The 19,001-nt window shown below is 38.3% G+C and overlaps 1 protein-coding gene across 1 annotated transcript in view; it reads right to left on the minus strand.

Moving 5' to 3' along the window:
• Positions 1-2,124: 2,124 nt before the first annotated feature.
• The window catches only part of SEMA3E (sema domain, immunoglobulin domain (Ig), short basic domain, secreted, (semaphorin) 3E), a 145,878-nt gene continuing 129,001 nt past the window's right edge, over positions 2,125-19,001 (minus strand). Inside the window, exons 12-17 of the mRNA XM_010580945.1 lie at positions 17,779-17,870; positions 16,541-16,582; positions 13,228-13,394; positions 7,220-7,287; positions 4,755-4,894; positions 2,125-2,828 (exon numbers count right to left, since the gene is read on the minus strand). Coding sequence (XP_010579247.1) covers positions 2,376-2,828; positions 4,755-4,894; positions 7,220-7,287; positions 13,228-13,394; positions 16,541-16,582; positions 17,779-17,870 — 962 coding nt within the window. The 3' untranslated portion in view covers positions 2,125-2,375. The remainder of the gene's footprint in view (positions 2,829-4,754; positions 4,895-7,219; positions 7,288-13,227; positions 13,395-16,540; positions 16,583-17,778; positions 17,871-19,001) is intronic.

Below are 19,001 nucleotides of genomic sequence, written 5' to 3' on the forward strand. Positions count from 1 at the left end.
TTTCCACCTGAAATCTCAGAGAATGAGATACAAAGTTATATTTGCTCTATCAGGCTGAGATGCTGTTATTCCTTTCTAATAGTCCATTAATGGTACATTTAGCATTAGATACTAGCAAATGAATCAGAAAAAGTAAAACGTAACTCCTATTACTGTTGAAAAGAAGTGGACTCCATAATTCATCAGAAAAGGATTTCAGTGGTGTTTTAAGATCTTAACAGTTTTCCATCAAGGATGCCAGCGAGGATTGTATAGGGGATTAAATATAAATCAGCGATGCTTGTTCTGTGTATGTTCTCTCTGCCACAGCCTTCAGTGCTGGCACTTTCCATATAACTGTAAACAAACAGAGGATCCTAACTGCAGCTAAGTTCTATTAAACTGTCACAGGAAAGTGAATTTATCCAGTCTCCTGTATCAGATCAAAGTTAGCAACTGCATGAATCCATGCAAGGCTGTGCACAGTGTCCAGTCCCATCTTAGACAGGCATTCTAGCTAAACGAAGTGCAAACCCTCAGATAAATTGATTTCCTTAACACAACTGGCTGATGGAAAGATTTACCTGCTGACAGAAGGTGAAACCCTGTTTTCCTCATACTCCGGTTGCTGACAGTGTGCCCACGGGCTCCTAGCAAACAGTGGGACACTCGCTGTCCCCAGAGGAGCACAGCAAAGCTCGCTGGTCCTGCCAGCAACTGCAAGAGCCTTCTCTCATGCACAGCCTGTTTGGAAAACACTGGGTTAGCATCGATTGCTGCATTTGTTAACACAGCAAACCTAGAAAAATCTCTGTTATCCAGGCTGTTAATTCCCACTAAGTCTAAATTCTGTTTCCTGATTAGAAGTTGAAGCTCAGCATGAACCTCTGTGGCTGGTGAATCCCTTGTATATTTTCTTGGTGGCATCAAAATCTGTATCTGCTTGGCTATTTCCCCTATTGGCATCATGTTCTTATTTAAGGAGTTAACTCATTTGTGACTCATTTGTGTTTATAACTTCCCTATCTTTTTTTTTTTTTTAATTTCCAATTAAAAAAAAATCAATTCATATTGTAATATCAAATTTCTCAAGTAGTGAAATGCTGTTTTCTTCTGCATTTTCTGCATCTGGTTTCTTGTACTTAAAGAAAGATATTTTTTCTTTTTTTTTTTTTTAAGTAAGTCTTGAAAGACCTAGATTGTAAGTGACTTCGTTCTTTGATCTCCTCTCCTGGTATCACTCACAAGAGCAGCAAAGCAGCCCTTTTGACCAGTTATCACATATCAGGAAAAGACTTACCTGGAGCAGACCCTGAAACTATAGAAAAACAGCTGCATAATGCTGTTCTTGTTTTTAATCTACATCTTAACTTTTTATGACTGCATTTTACCTCAAAAGCACATTAACAACATAAAGCATTACTTTAAATGTTTTCTTTCCAGTATAAATGACTTCCAACACTGCCTTCTAAATCTGTGGATTTAGCACATGGAGACTAGAAGGGTGTGCTGAAAACAAACCAGCTGTGGATCTGGGTAATATTTCTTCACTATACACATTTCTTCAGAAAATAGATGATCGTGTCGGATTTTGCTTTGTTTTGCCACAAGAGGGCACTCCCTTAATTCATCTCATTACTAAGGCAATGTCCATTACTACAGACAAGATAGACTCGTTTTCTATCTAAACCATTATTCCAAGTTTTTATATAGATAAGTTGAAGAATTTCATTCTGTTTGTGTTCTCAGCATGCATTTGACTTACATCAAGTTACTATGCAATATTATTTAGCTGTGAGAGCACACTGCGCTTCATAAATGACTGATAAGACAACAAATGGTGGGAAGTAAATAGCATTTCCCTTCACTATCCTTAGAAATAGCAGTACACTGTATTAACAAGACTCTTTGTTCTCAGTGATAAACTCAGACAGGTCACAATCAAAAGGAAAGATCTTAAGATGTGCCACTTTCAGAAGCATGAGAAATTTGTGAAACAAAGAAAAGGTATGTGTTATATTTTTCACCCACTTGTGAATGCTTAGCTATTTGAATTTGTTAAATATGCCATCATGTACAACAATATACAGCGCAAGCATGGTCCACACAGGAAACTGATTCAAGCACTCAAAGTCTGAAGATTGTCACGTCCTCCCTAATGCAAAACTCTGATTGCATTGACCTACTTACAATCAGATAGTTAAGAAGATTTTGTTTAAAATGCTTCTGAACAGTCATCATGAGTGTACAGTATAACTTACCATAACATTTTTGTTTTCAGTCCTGATATTTTATATATATAAACCTGTGTCATTTACCAAAACCAAGACTGATTTCTCCCTCTTACTTAAGTCCAAATAAAATTTCGCCCAGAAACACTGGATGGATTTTGTCCATCAAGAGTCAGCTATGTTCCTGGGCAACCGGTAATGCTCTGGCCTGATCCTTGCTTTCTTCTCCTGAGGGTTGGCATATTTCCACTTGGATGGAGACATTTTCAGCTTTTTTCTCTTCTTATCTGTACACCACACTTTTTCACAGTATTCTTCCACCCTCTGGAAGTTGCTGTAACCTATTAGTTGAAGAAACTCCTTGTACCATGGCTTTGATGCCTGAGGTATACTGCTCTGCATTGGGCATGGCATTTTGTGAGGTATCTCCTCCTCATAGTCTTTATTGAACATTTCGTCTACACGTTCTTCCTCGACTATTTCCAGGGTGATTTTCCTGACAGTGTGAACAATGCTGTGTTCCACCGTCTGACAAAAATAGGTCCCTGCATCCAACCGATGCAGCTTCAGGAATAAGAGGCCAAGGTCCATTTTGATTATTCTATCATCTGTCTTCACCTGAAAAACAAATTGATGCAGTTATAGAGCACAGACCTTTACTATTACATTAAATCAGTGCAATTACTTCTGAACTGTACTTTCGTGAATATAATATTAAATTTTGAGAGGAAGATTAGAGATCTATGATCCTTTAATTCAGAGTTTTTAAGTTACAAAAATATTTACTTGAAGTAAAGAAGAGATTGAGCTGTGAAAAGAAAGTGGTCTAGAGAATCTTGGCAAGCATGGAAGAAGAGATAGCAGAGCAGATAGTTTCCCATTTTCCCAGCATGGGTTAGTCACTTGTGGCTAAATCACAGAGGGAAATAAGGTTGAAACATGCAAATAAACTACTGGATGGAAAACCAATGGGCATTTGCTAGATGACGTGCTGTAACTGTCACTGTGAATTCTCTCATACACTGACAAATGTTCTTGAGGTCACACACATAGGTATTTGTATACCTAACTGCAGGACCATTGCGATCTTAAAGCCTCAGTTCTGAGTCGGTATTTGAGTTCCCCCTACAGCTCCCGAAAGCTCCATTATCAACTACAAGGCAATCATGGATGCTAGCAAGCAGGGAGCACTGTGCTGTCTAATCCAGCCATCAGAAGTGCTCAGGAGAATGGAATACTCCATTCCGTTGATCCCTTCCAACCCAAACCTTTCTGTGATTCTATGACTCTATGATTCTACTTCTCTCTGCTTTTATTTGTGTTTTTCTAATGACTATATAATTATTCATGAAAAATTGAATAACTTTCAGGGGGAAACTTTAAACCAAATTCATCCTGGTAGTATAAAGACATACTGGAAGTTTAGAGTCTGTTCAGATTTATACTCCTGGTGACCAGTATCTGAGTTACTGGGTCTAATGGGATGTTTATATAGTAGAACATCCTCCCCACCTCACAGTTCACTACCTTCTGTGAAAGACCTGATTAATAGTTTGATTGTAAGAATGATTATGCATAGACAGGGATCTTCCAGCTAAGTACATGAGGAAATACCAAGTGTGAAAAACCATGCAGAGATTTGGGACTTGGACAAAACTTCAGGCAAAAATGTGCATTCATCTTGATTAATTTTACATGTTTAAAGCAGAGTGTGGCATCCTTGGTTATTTTTGTATTCGGTGGTTTACTAGTCATTTTTTACCTGACCAAATGAAACTGTCTAGTTTAGCATGAGGTGATACCTCATGCTATAATTGCAACACCATCTAGGCTGACTTTAAAGGCAGCCTACACTGACTAGCTCCTAGGTAGATCTCTACTATAAATGTCCACATTTTCCATCAGATGAGTCCCACTCCAGAGATCTTCAGATGTCTATGGCTAAGCTGGGCTCTCACGTCTGCAGCAGAGCCTAGCTGCTAGGCAGTAAGACAATCATCCTTTTCCTCTGGTAGTCTGAGGCTTTTCTCCCCATGTCCTTCCACACACTAAGAGGGGATAGCTACACTGATTTGTATCAGAGAGGTATTGAGGAATAAACATAGCAACACTTAAGAAGCATTTTTGTAACAGGGAAATATATGTAAAAGAGAGAGAGACTCCGTCAACACCCATTTTCAGAAGGTTCTGTAATGTAATGGGTGAGGCAGCAAGAATTAATAGATGTTAAGCTAGACTAGCTTTGGGAGTAATATGTACACATTTCACCTCTGCAATAACATACCAAGAGAAGTGGTGGGTTTTCTTTTGTTTTGAGATCTTAAATCAAGTTTCACTACATTTCTAACATCTGTGTTCAAGATGCTGAATGTAAACACCAGATGAAATTCTCAGGTCTATTAATTCAAGAGAGCAGATGAACATAATGATTTTCCCTGACATCCATGTACATTTCAGCAACTGATGACAGGCCTTTCAGTGAAGATGTAATATTCCTAACAGCAGGCTCTTTTAGTTAAAAAGTTAATATATAAGAATATTTACCTCCTCCTTCTTAGTTTCATGTGCTCGCTGGACAAACCAGATTACTTTTGCTTGTAAGGTCCGAGGGGTGCACTCCAGAAGGGTGCTGTTGTACTCTATTCCATAAACAAGTCGCTCCTCAGTCTTCTCCAGGACTTCACCTGGAAGGAAAACAAATGTTTAAAAATACGTGTTACTGCCAATACTTATTACACTCCATATTCAGGTATATTTACTTTTAAAAGTGAAGTTTAGTTCAGATCTAACCAGATAGTGACTTAAAAGCAGCATCTGGTGAAGGTCTGACCTGGGAAGTGAATTTTCCCATCATCTCAGACTCTCGCAGGATCTGGCCATAACATAAATGGACCAAATTCTGCCATGATTCAGCTAGGATTACACACAGAAAAACAGATCTCAGCCTTTCATACTGCTAATTGCTTGTGCCTGGTTCTTATGAATAGTTCATCTATTTCATTTTCACTCAGTGAAACAGGAGGATTCAATACATGCCTAAATATAATAAATAATTAAATATTTTTAGGCATAAAAATGAGAGCACATAGCATTATGCAGAATGAAACACTTAAAAACCATAAATACCATAACCAATATTATACATATCCATGTTACAAACATGTAAAATGAATGTATAGTTTTGGCCCAAGGGTGCTAATAAAACCAAGGTGAATTAAATTAATCAAAACTCAATTCTGCTTTTCCATCCAACAAAACATCTGGAGGAAGATAAACTAGATGTTACACTGGAGGAGACCAATCACCGCATTAATGAAATCATCTTATTCCATACTAGTGAGAAATATTCTTGAGACCAACCAGTTTTATACCCTAAAAAATACAGGGTTTGATATCATTGTGACTGCTCTGCTGTATTTCAAACTTTCTGTATTTTTAGTATTTCATATTGGAATATACTTTTCCAAAATCTACTATATCCTCCAATGGGCTTCAATTTTAATGAAGCCTTCTCTGGTAAAATATCTATCTATCTAATATTTAATATCTAAAATATCTTTTCTCTGGCTATCTATCTAAAAGGAACTTTTATATTTGTTTTTTTTTCTTCTGTTTATTGTTATTCTGAAAAATACTGAGGATGTCCAGGAAACTGTTTTCTGTCTGTTTTACCATTACCAATACCAATGTTTGAAACATAACTTTCCAAGGTTTGGACAACACCATTAGACACAATAATCTATCTTTTTTTTTAGGACTGTCGTGGTTTTACCCCAGCCAGCAACTAAGCACCACGCAGCCGCTCACTCACTCCTCCCCCCTCCCAGTGGGATGGGGGAGAGAATCGGGAAAAAAAGTAAAACTCGTGGGTTGAGGCAAGAACGGTTTAATATCTAAAATAAAATAAAATATAATAATAATAAAAATATAATAACAATAGTAGTAATGGAAAAGAATATAATAAAAAAGAGGGTGAAATATCAATATAACAAAATATAACAAAAAATGGAGAGAGAAAGTCTTTTTAATAATGTTGATAACACACTGGTGTTTTAGTTGTTGCTAAGTAGCGCTTACCCGAAGTTAAGGATTTTCCAGTTTCCCATGCTCTGCCAGCAAGCAGGTGCACAGGGAGCTGGGAGGGAGCATGGCCAGGACAGCTGGCCTCAACTAGCAAAAGGGTATTCCATACCATAGAATGTCATGCCCACTATATAAACTGGGGGAGTTGGCCTGGAGGGGTGGATCGCTGCTCAGGCATCGATCAGTGGGTGGTGAGCAATTGCATTGTGCATCACTTGTCTTTTCTTGGGTTTTATTTTTCTCTCTTTTTTTTTGTTATATTCTTCTTCATTACTATTATTATTATTATTATTATTCTATGTTTATTATTATTGTTCTTCTTATATTTTATTTTGCTTTAGATATTAAACTGTTCTTATCTCAACCCACAAGTTTTACTTCTTTTTTTCGATTCTCCTCCCCATCCCACTGGGAGTGGGGAGGAGCGAGCGAGCGGCTGCGTGGTGCCTAGTTGCTGGCTGGGCTTAAACCATGACAAGGAGAAATCTTGATCATAAATACAACTTTGTGTTCTGACTTGTCATTACCCATGTCTGTGCTATGGAGCTCCTTCAATTCTGGCTGAGTGTCCTGGCAGTATTTCATATTAATTTCAGGATGCAGCCCTGTTGTTTCTTATCCCTGCCCCATCTTTCCACTTGCATTTCTGTTGAAAGCCCTTGAAATGCATTAGCCACATCCTAGTCTAAATGACAGGGCTGTAGGACTACATGAACGCTATGGGATGCACCTGACCTGCCATGGAAACAAAGTCATTCTTAGACCTGGATGACATGGGCTCATCCCCATGACTCTTATAGCTTATTATAGGAATATGCCAGTAAAAAAACTCAGGTGAGATCATGGTCTGGTTCATACTCTTGGCGAAACCTGTGTTCTCTGCTCCAGGCATTTGCTAGCAATTTGTAAACGTGTGAGTAGATTACCAATGAACTGCTGGCCAAAGCACTGCTGCGCTGCATTTCCATGTCGAACATCTTGTCTGCGGAAACGTCTGGAGGGGAAAAAAATGGAACTGTTTGAGATAACACGTTTAGCTTACAGATTATTGGGCTTATGCTAAAGTGGTATTCATTAAAAACATAAGGAGCTAAATCTTGATTCCTAAAACTTTAGCATTGTTGTGAGAAGTACTCATTTATGCATAATTTTTTTCTCTCTGCTCAACCTGTTGGGAATCACGTCTGAAGAAAAGAAACACACTTGTCTGGGGAAGAGGCACAACTACGTGTACAGTTTATACGTAACTACATTAACATTATAAATACTAAAACAAGATCCTCTGAACGAACTGGGCAACATTCAGTGCTAGTAAGAGTCAAAGGGACCTTCAATCTTCTCTCTCTCTGGAAGGCAAGGAAATATTCCTTTTTTAGTTTAGAACAGTTTGCCATGTATGTGAATGGTGGTTCTTTTATCCTTCTCTGTCATGTATTTTTTTCACTTGGGAATCTCAAAGTGCAGAGCAAATACTTCATTTTATTATGTCTGTGTAGCAGACAGTTGTTAAGCCCATTTTTCTCAATAGGGAAAGAGACACATTCATGACTTGCCCATGCCTAGAAAGAGAGCTAGTGGCAGAATTGTGGTCAGAACCTGTGAGCCCTGGCTGTGACCTGGAAATAATGCAATTGCTTTTGAGAGAAAAATTGTTGTGATTTTTGGGCTTTGGTTTTTTTCTATACATTTACAGGAAAATAATGAAAATCACAATTGTGCAATGCATTCCCAGAAGAATTGCACTTTTATATGGCAATTTTAATCCCCGAGTGTCCTGATAAATAAAATTACGATTGCTTACTAGGGAAATGAAAGAGACTATTGCAATGTCATATCTTGCCAGATGTAGTATTTCCAACAACCAGAAATTTAGTTATACTAAGGATACCTTTCCTATATTTGCATAAAAAAGTAATTCTGTACTGTATTACTAATGCCATACATAACAGATTAACAAATATGCAGTGCAGAAAAATTTACACAGCAGGTACGTGTACAGTATAAATCATATATGATAGAAACAAGCAAAGCGAAGCAGTTTTGTTATTCTTTGCATTTACTACTTAAATAATGCTTTTTCTCCAGTGCTATGTGGACTGAAAAGGCACAATTTTTATTTGGCACAAACTGAATCTACTGAAACTCTGTAGATTTACGCTAAAGATCTTGCCCATGGATGTTACTCATTGTACTTCCAAACTGGCAGTAGACAGCAATTATTTTCTGAGTTCTGTCACCTGTATGGACTTCTGAACCAGTGGTGCTGGTGGACCAAGAAGGCAGCTTTAACCTTTACTGATATTCACACCAGAACCAATGTTTTGCCCTTGCTGTTTCAGGGGAATCTGCAAATTCAGTGGGGACTGTGTTGCGCCTTTTAGGCAGAAGCACTAAAAATACATGCATATTATTAAACAAAACCTGAGATTCTGAGATAGCTACAGGGCTTTGTCATGCCCTGGGAGTTCTCATGGTAATGCATAGTTGTGCTTACTGATAACTCTGCAAAGTGTCAGCACTGAATAATGCTGCCACCAACTTTGCATATCTGTGTATACAGATTATTCAGAAAAGACATTCTTTTGCACAAATATACATAAATACTGTAGACATTAGCCTTGAAAAAAAACAAAACAAAAAAGAAAACCCTGCTGCTGTCAGGGCCAGCAGCCCTATCTGGCAGGAACAGGACAGTTAGCAGGCATGCACTATTTACTTTTCAGTTCTGAAGATCATTGTAGAGCTAAAACAATCCTAGTTTTGTAAAATAGGATATTTCTCCAGTTGTTAGAACTGGTCAAGCAAAATAAATGTTTGTTTGATGGAATTTTACTGCTCTGAGTGTGAAGACTGGGGAAGATATATTTACCAGTGCCTTCACTTGCTACTTTTTTGAAGAGAAGGAGAAAATGGGGAGAGGTGCTGAAAGAGAAGGAGATGCTGGGAGATAAACTTATTTTACAAATAGTGACATAAGCCTGGTATTTGATATTTTTTTCTTAGTAATCATTTCATTCAGAATTCCATGAATAATAGAGTAGCAGACAATTCCTGAGATAAACTACTATAAAGAACAATTTTCAGTGACTAGAAAATGTACTGAATATATGGAAGTGTCTTTTGCAATCTATAATTTCATGTGTAACTCTGTGCTTTCAGGAACTTAGTAAGAATGATCCGCAAGAAAGCAACACAGTCGTCACCATCATCCTTATGTTCCTTTATTATTACCCAAGTTGAAATAGCTCAGAGAGAAAAGGCATCGTTGCAGTTTGCCTAAGTAGGTCAGGAGACTGAGTTCAGGTTTGCCGAACCAAATGTTACAGCAGTGATATTTGGGTTAGCACAGGGATTTAGCTGCAAAGCGAAGGCAGCCCCTTAGCAGCCCCACCTCCCCACCCCGCCCTGCGCTGCCCTACCCCACCCAGAGGCTGCTCATCAGGGCAGCTCCACCCCCTCCTCCAGCCTGGACACTGGATCACAGGCAGGTGGCAAAGTGGGCCAGGAGGCCTGGGGGTAAAAACCCATAGATTTGGAAAAAAAATCTGTTAGGAGTCTGCTGCTAACCATGAGAGACGAAGAGCATGTTTGTATGATTGCTGATGGAATGGGTGGTGGAGAAAGAGGCCAGAGAGGGAGAGAAGGCAGGAGGGTGACTTTCAGCTTCTTAAAATTAGCTAAGAAATCAGGTTACTAGACCTACCCAAGCTGGAAGAAATTTTAAAATTACTTCAGCCCTTTTTCAACCTGGATGGTGAGCTGGCACAGCAAAGAAACTCACTTGTATAACTTAGTGCTTGTTTAGATAAAAATTGAACCTGCCTAAATCAGATTGCAGAGGTAATAGTGAACTAAAGCATTTATTTAAGTCCTGAACCTCTCTGCTTTCTCAAGCATACTTCATGGAACTTGAATTCAAGATAATTTCCATCTAGCATCTTAAGTATTTGCAGTATGCAGGAGCTGTACACCTGTAACTACCATGACATCATAGTATGCTGCACTGCCAGCATCAAGATATGGGGCTTTGGGCTTGGTTTTTATTTGTCCTTAATTAAATCCTATATTAATTAACTATTCAAGCTATGCATTTGCAAGGAATTATAATATAGGCTTTCAAAATTCCACACATTAGTACCAGCTGTCAAGCAGAGGGTTTTTTTGTATTTATGTTGAAGTTCTCTCTATATCCTGTACATGCCTGAGTTTACAGTTTTTCTATTTCATGTTTCTCTCAACACTTGTCATACCTTGGAGGCATTAGGATCTAAAGCAGAGAGCATTTGAATCAAAATGGGGAGGACTTGTACATCCCTGCTGCAGTTCAACTCTTCATCAGTAGGAGTGGAATTAAAAAAAAAGAGCTCTTAGCAGTGCTCTTACTGCACTAGCAGGGCTGCTCTTACAAGTCCAAATCCCACCTAAATGTACTGTATGAGGGCCACATTTGAGCAGATAGAGGTGGTATTAAAGTCAGCTCAGGTGTGCTGTAATGTAAGGCACAGCTCCATGAGTCCTGATGAAGTGAAGGCTGCCAGGAATGGTGGCAACAAGCACTCTCCAATGCCCCTTGTACTCACATTACTTGTACTACCCTCTACAGCTCGAGGAGATATCTGGAGCCCTGAGACAAGGCCAAATTAAGATGTGTATGCTCTGGGATATGGCATTAATTGTGTCTGGAGCCCAAGGCAGCAGTATTATCACCTGCTCAGGGTCATTTGATATCAGAAAACTCCATGTTGTCTACTGAGACCTGCCTTTTCCAGCGGCGGTCTCTGCCTGGAACCCAGCAGGAGGCAACTTAAAACAACTTCCATACACGTGTCCTAAGTAGCTCTCCCTGCCGGTCCATGTACCACACAGTTAATGGAAGCTCATAAGTTTAAAATGCTCTGAGTGCTAAAGTGAACAAAGCAAATGCCATCTATCCCTCTCAGTATTATTAGTTCTTGCTGGCTGTTCCCCAAACTCTTATATGTAAAACAAGTTTTGCAGTCTTCAAGAACATTCAATTGAGTGCAAATCCCTTCTCCAAAGCTGCAGTGCTTATCTTAAGAGAAGCAGAGTGATAACAGCAGTATTTTCTTCTTTTAGAGGCTGACCTGCTGAATGTTGGGGAGGTAAGGCACAGAAAGGTGCCTGGGGTGCTGCCCATATCACTCAACCCTGGATAAATGCGTGTGTCAGGGGACTTAAAGGCTGCTACTCTGGAAATTGTCTTAGGTGAGAAATATGCTAAAAATGTTCAACAGAGTTCAGGACTGACTGAGTTTCTCTTATCTTTTCTTAGGCAATAAGTAGCCTGCACAGCAACGTAAATGCTGATACAGTCTTAGCAGGCTGCTGGGAATTTTTTTTACCCCCCTCTCTTCCCCAAATGACTTTTATGTCATTAGATGAGTAACCCATATGCTTTATGATTATGATAATACAATTTCTATTTATACTGTAGGAAATTAATCTCCCTGGCCTGCTATATAGCTGGTCATCTTTCTTAACCTGAGGCCTGAAAATTTTAGCCAGATTCTTCTCACACTGCGCAGACAACCAGAGCTCACTTCGTCCCTTAGGTCTGCCTCCAAAAGGCATGAGAAGACTGCAGTCCTGCTTGTAAAAGTGGTGTAGATTTCCTACTTTGTTTAACCTATGCCTTAGTGTAATAGGTCCAAGAGATTCTTAATTATGCTGAGTCATTGGCTGTATTTCTCATTTTTACTTTTTAAAGTGCCTTACCCAAAAAGTCATGTTGCCCAATGTAACATGGCTTTGTTCATTATCTTACAGAAAAATCCACAGAAATGTCTGTTGAGCCTGACTATAATCAGCAGTACATTTGTCTGAGTGCATCCAGGTTCATGGAAAGATAAGGTAAGCAGGACAGAAAATAAATACCCCCCCCACCTTCCTGGTTTTCCTTAAAAAATAATAATAAATTTGGGATACTATAACTTGGTTTTGACTGAACCATCTCCACTGGTTTTCAAGACTTTCTCCAGAAGTACCTCAATGCATTCTAGTCCTTGCAGTTCATGTAAGTCTAATATATATATATGCATATATTTGCAGGAACAGTAATTGAAAAAAAAGCCACAGAAAGGATTTGAGTTGTACATTACCAAGATTTTGCTGACTAAGGCTAGAAATTACTCTCTCTAGTGGCAAAGCTGACTTAAAGTCTTCTGAAAAGGTCTGGATTAAAATATGCATGTTCTAGCTGCTTGATTAAGTATCTGTGTAGCTGAATTGGTGAACCTGGGTTTGAGAGGGAAGGGACGAGGACAGTTATATGGGAAATTACTGCACAAAAGAGTGAAGGCCAAGAGCCATGAATAAGTGAATGGTGATAGAGAGGAGAAGTATCCCCAAGGGACGAATTAAAGTACCCGAATTAGGTTCATGCTTTGACCTGGCCTCTAGAGTAACTTGTCTTTATAAATTCACTGGAGAAAGCCTAAGCCTAACCTTAGCTTTTGCAGATACTCTGGTTTCATTTTGGCTGGTGAAGGTATTTGACTATTAACACAGAGTCGTCTTTGCTTTTTTTGGAAATTCTGTTATATATATTATTGCAGTGTGACACATTTGCTGTATAATATTACCAAAATAGGTCTCTGATGTTGTAAAGAATCTTTCCTATGCACAGCCAAAGATGTATAAGGAAATTGAGGTTTGTTTAAAACTTACTGCAAATAATTTCTAAGTGATTTTGCTTCATTCATAAAAATATTCCTGGTACTGCAGTTTATGCCATCCTCTTAATTTGGCTCTTTTGCAGTTCCCTAAGGTTGTGCTAATAAATTAGCAGTTAACATATCTTCTTACCGCTCAGTTATTTTTATGAGGGGGAGATACGAAGTACTTTGTGTTGCAGTAGGAACTCTTTACATAGGTATTTTGCAAAAAGGTTATCACAGAAGGCAAGAGTTCTCACCTCTTTGCCTGCATTCCTGTGGGATAGTATCGGGAGCAGGAGATCCCATCCCAAGCGCAATACGGATCTCGAGCGAGGCAGCAGTCTGCACAGGCAGTGCCGTACATGTCACACTGGTGGAACTTCACTTGTGCTATGACCGACTCGGATCCAACGTAGAGCTGTTGCTGGAAAAAATACACCATGTACGATTAAATTCCTAGAATTGCCACTAAAAGTTCTGTTACCAGTGGAATTATTAAAAAATGTTAGCTTGCCAGTTGTGCATCCAGCCTGTGCCCTGAGGGAGGCAGAGTTACTCTGTAGGAAAATATCTGTTTATACACTAAACTCTCCTGCATGAGGACAGAGGAACAGAAAGAAGGTAAAATGAACAAGTTTCTTCTGGCATTTCCTCGCTTCTGAAGTTTAAGCTTTGTAATCTTTGTGTTTGAATGGGCAGGGATTTAAGTTTCTTTTTCTTCCTCAAGATAGTTTCCAATGCCTCCCTCTTTACACTTCTCTGTCACCTAACAGATCTGCAAAAAAACCCTTGACATGAAAGACTTTAAACAAAGAAGTTCAAATTTGCAAAAGTTATAAGCAACCTCAATCTTAAAATGGGAGTTATCAAGTAAATTTAACTGTTGGTGTGGCTACTTACAATATGGTCACATATACACATGCACAGTAGTAGTATGATTTGTCTAATCCCTCAGTGCACAGAAGATAGGTAGATTATTTTTTTTTCACTGGTGCTGTGCAGTCTTTCCTTACAAATTAAATGGTCACATTCTACTTCTTTAATATTTATTTGCATAGTGTTGGTTTTTTTCAACATTAGTGCTAGGACTGTTCGAATCTTCTGAGTTCACATAAATGTCCTTTTCCAATCAAATGAAAGATGATCAATCTAATTCTTGAGATGCTGGCATAGTAAATTCAGAAGAGAATAGCTTGAATTTACAGGGATTTGAGAAAAAGGCTTGTTGCTGGTGAATGTAAATGGTCTGAACACAGAAATATGCAGCGTGCACTGCAATAGGAACTGCTCATGCACAGCTCACTTCCATGATTTTACCAGTCAGAAGAAGGATTCCTAATGAACATTAAAATGTGCTTATCCTAATAGCCAAACTTAGTCCATAATTCCCACTCTTTCAAAATTCCCAAGCTTTCAAAGTCTGATATTTTAAAATTGTTTAAAGCTGGAAAATACTGGCAGCTCATTTAGTCTGGCTTACTTATCACAAAACATGATGTTTAATCCAGATAATTAATTCTTGTTCCTAATTACAGCTCCTATATCTGTTTAGATCACAGACATTTAACTTCCAGAAATGCCAGGGGAAGAAACTAGGAGAGGAAGGTAACAGCAATGCTCGAAGACCTTTTCAGCTGAGATAAACCAGATAATAGCAGCAGGAGCTCAATCTGCCAACTGGAATGAAGAAGAAACCTAGGATCGTTGTTTGAGGGGAATTTCTTGTCTGCAAAGGCTGCAGTGTGATTGTCCCAGAAGACATGAACAACACTTTCAATGAGACATATGAGATGGGATTTTCTCTTTCATCTTTTAGCAGGGGTAAAGACTACTCTAAGTCTTGGTTCATCAGAGGAGAGCAAAAAGCATCCGATATCTAGCCAACTGAACATCAAAGAAGAACATTCCTTCCCAGCCTCTGCAGATAACTAGCTCAGCCCTGAAACATGATATTTTATTGTACCACTGACTTAGTGAAGACTGTTTAGTGTTATAAGGAAATTGAGACAAAGCTAGCAAGAAGGTCTCCACAGGCTCACTAACTCCAAGTTCAAAAGAGACCCGCCAAAATACTTGAGCTACCTAACTTTTTTCACATAAGCTGAACTAAGTTATACTTCTGCTCATTTTAAAGACAAAATTACTTGTTGCCAATCCTGTCGCTAACATGTATTCCAACATTTAATTGTCCTCTGTACCAGAAAACTGTATCGTATTTCAAGATTAAGTTTATCTACATTCAACAAGCTGAATTTGGTTATTTAATCTGATATTGCTTTGCCATCGATGTTCAAGAATCCCTGTACACATACACTGGGAAGTCACTTCATTCAGTAAAATTTTATATTGGGCTACCCTGTTCTCTCTCAGTCTTCTCGCTGACATCTTGAAAAAGTTAAGCTACTTTTACTTCTCATAACAAGGTTTATTCTTCAACCATTGAATTGCTTTGGTGGCTTTTTTGTAATTCTCTCCAGATTTTCCAGATACTTTTGAATTAGTAGAGTTAGCAGCCGTCTTGGGAGCTGGATGTAATGGAGGAAGACTACTCCATTTTTATACAGTATCTCCTTTTTAGTCTTCCAACACAACCCTTTTACCATGACATTTCACTGAGAGTTAAAGGTAAGGGAAATATCTGAAATGACACCAAAGTCTTTATCCAGATAATCACTTAGGTGAAGTGTTAGACAATCTAGTCTCCAGAGCTGCTCACAGTCCATGGAAAAAAAAATAGATCGATCCTGGAAATAATTCAGGATATTTACACCTAAGATCCTCCTCTGAATCACCATCAGAGGAGTTTGTGTTTCTGCATTGCCTACAGAAAGAATGCAAGTTGACTAGACACCAAGACTAAAATGGTCTTTTGGGGCACGCTCACACTTCCTATGAATGCAGTTTTCATTCTTGTGTTTCACTATGCTTATGTTCACCTACATTGCGATGGATGTCTAAGATCTATTAAGATATAACTATCCTGGGATGTTTATAATGGCTTCTTCTCGACATGATATGATGATATGGTATGGATGAGAATCTACCTGCAAGAGTAATAAATCGGGTGTTTATATTAGCAGAAACTAGCAGAAACTCAAAAGGGAGTCAGATCCAAACAGCCCTGCCTTTCATGGGCAACTGAATACATGGGAGACCCAGCAAGGCTTTTTTTGCACTGATATCCCCATGGGGCTGAAGTCTGTCTGCATTTATCAGCAAGGAACTTTTCTGTGAGTTGCCATATCCACCCAGGTAATCCCTACTGTCATTACTATGCCATTACTATTACTAACTCACACAACAGGTTGGTTTTTACTTGCTTTGATATGCATGATAGTGTGAACTAAGGAGATTTAACATTAGAATTGAAAAACATAAATGCTTCATAAAGGAACAGAGCATATAGCCATAAGTTTATATTAAAAAAGGATTACATTTATCAGACCAGATCTCATTATAGATGATGTACATCCATCTGTCTATCTATGCATCTATCTATCTATCTTTATAGAGTTTATAGCTTTGTTACATTTGAGTCATCTTCACATTTCAAACTTGTCAAATACTTACCCTCTTTGAAGAGATTTCCATAGAAATAATAGGAACTGGCACCTAGAAAATAGGAAATATTTCCTTGCTTAGAAAAAAGAATAACCTTTTGCTATGACAATAAATTAGGTAAAATAGTGTTGATGTTTACTTATACTCAGCTTTGCTACAACCTTTGACTTTCTTTAACTTCTGATGCTACAGAAAGATGTGAGGAAATTGTGACTTTCAGAAGTATTGCTTTAAAAGAGTTTATTTAAAAACAACTAGCCAACACTTAATTCAGGATTATCGGAGCCACAGGAACACTACAATTTCCCTGTCAAACATAACATTAGCTCTTGCCACCACTGAATCTCTTTTGTCCTGCTTGAGAGTGATAAGTGGAATGGTCTTTATAACAAAACATTCATTGAAGATAAGATAAAAATAGCAGGAATTCCTTCTTTTACCATTGTCCTCTCTGCCCTCTGCTCAGATTTCCTGGACCAATGGCAAGACATAGCCCCTAACAGGTCTATTGAAAACCAGCTTTATCAAGAGGGGCAATTTCTGTGATTTTCCCCCCAGCAACAAGTCAATAGTCACATTATCTAAATGCAGGTACCAGATTTAAATGTCCAAGTCTGGATGTTAGATTTTCCCTATCGTTGTAAGGAAGTTAGCCTCCTACTTTACGTGGCTAACATGACATGATGTGAATACTCACTAAGAGAATTTCATTATATTAACTTTGCCACATACCAAACACTAAGCTTTAATCGTGGATTATTCTTAAACAGAATGGAGTTTTGTCTCATTAGGACTCAGGTTTGCTCACTGTAAAGACTGATTAACTGAATCACTGTTTCTGAGGATTGGGCTTTTCTTATCTGGACCTCATTTAAGCTTCCAAGATTGTAGTAGGCACATTTTTTGTGCACGTAGTTATACTTTTTCAAATATTTAATTGGATATGAGGGAAAATGAAATAAAATGCAGTAAGTTTCTAATTAAAAGTCACACTACAACCTCCAAGCATGTAAACAGAAAGACAGTAGTTCTGGTTTGCTGCAATATGCTTCAGTACTTGGGCTACAACTCCACCTCAGAAAAACTTCAGCTGAAAATGAAGATTTCCTGTCAGAAAATAACTAGATCGTTAGAAAATTTCTTGCACATAACTACCATATATTTGACTATCCTCAGATTTTTTAGACATTTTAATTCTGTAGAAAATTCAAGACTTGTATGTATGCTTCATATACAGCACAGTTCACCTTGAATACTTGCAGCTCTTCAAGAATCACTTCTTCCATTGATTCTGTCTCTTGATTGTAAATTGTAATGACTTTCAGAACAATTCCATTATCTGGGAATAAATTTAGAAAGAAAAAAAAACAAAACAAAACTCAAGGTTATAATTGGTGGAAACATTTATATGGCCTTCAAATACATTAAATGACTTATTCAAACTGATAATGGATAGAAATTTATAAATATGTACAGGTAGTTGCATATTGCTGTTATCAATGAGGATTCTTACTCTTAGAAAATAAACACATATGACAATTTGTCCCTGGCAAGTAAAAGTCAAATGAGACATCTCTGAGCTATATCATGAATTGACTTGTATTTTTCAAACTCTGGGTCATAATCCGTTGGTGAGCTGCAAAAGGACCAAAGAGGGTGACCATATTTCAGAAAAAGAAATGAGAGTAAGCATGAGCTGAGTCCATCAAGACAAGGGAGTGTAAAGTAGCTTTAATTATAGGATCTGAGTGTTTATACTAGTTAGGAAACTACTAACTATCATTAATTGCTGGCAGCAGCTCCTTTCCTCCAGGCAAGAGTACAAAAATCCTTCAGGGGTTCATTGTCTGTTCTCGCCCTCCTCTAGGGAAACACTGAGCTGATGTTGAGCTGAAGGTGTTAATAAGGGGAAGACGAACCAAAAAATCCCTGCACATTCAAAAAGTCTAGGGCACATTGGAGTTTAGATATATCAGCCTCTCTGTCACTACAACTCTTGCAGGAAATTAAAACACATGAATAGCATCTGGTCTTCCACCACTTCAGCTTTGTCTTGCTGACTATTATTAGAATAGTCTTGCTTTCCTTAATCTCAAAATCTGTCATCAACAATGGCAAATACCACTTCCTTTCTTCTGTTACTTTCAGTCACCTTTGATTTACAGGGGAAATATTAAGCAGACAAGCACTGGGAAAAATGTTCAGCAAAAGATCAAAGGGGCAAACATTAAGAGGAACCATTAAACTGGGGTCATACACCACTTTTCAAAGAGAATATGTAATCAAAGGTATCTATTTTGTGACGGAACACTAGAAAAAAAAAATTGCTTTCTGAGCTCTGATCTTCATAAGTAAGTTGCTCTTCGAATCCTGCTGACAGACACGTGAAAGTCCTGATGTTCAGGCTTTGCCTTTGATGAACCTTTCTAACCTCCACTACTACCCTAAGGAAACTTCTGCTCTGCTGTAA

The sequence above is a fragment of the Haliaeetus leucocephalus genome, unplaced genomic scaffold (assembly GCF_000737465.1).
Source record: "Haliaeetus leucocephalus isolate CR32 unplaced genomic scaffold, Haliaeetus_leucocephalus-4.0 Scaffold751, whole genome shotgun sequence".
In the NCBI taxonomy this organism is placed as follows: domain Eukaryota; kingdom Metazoa; phylum Chordata; class Aves; order Accipitriformes; family Accipitridae; genus Haliaeetus; species Haliaeetus leucocephalus.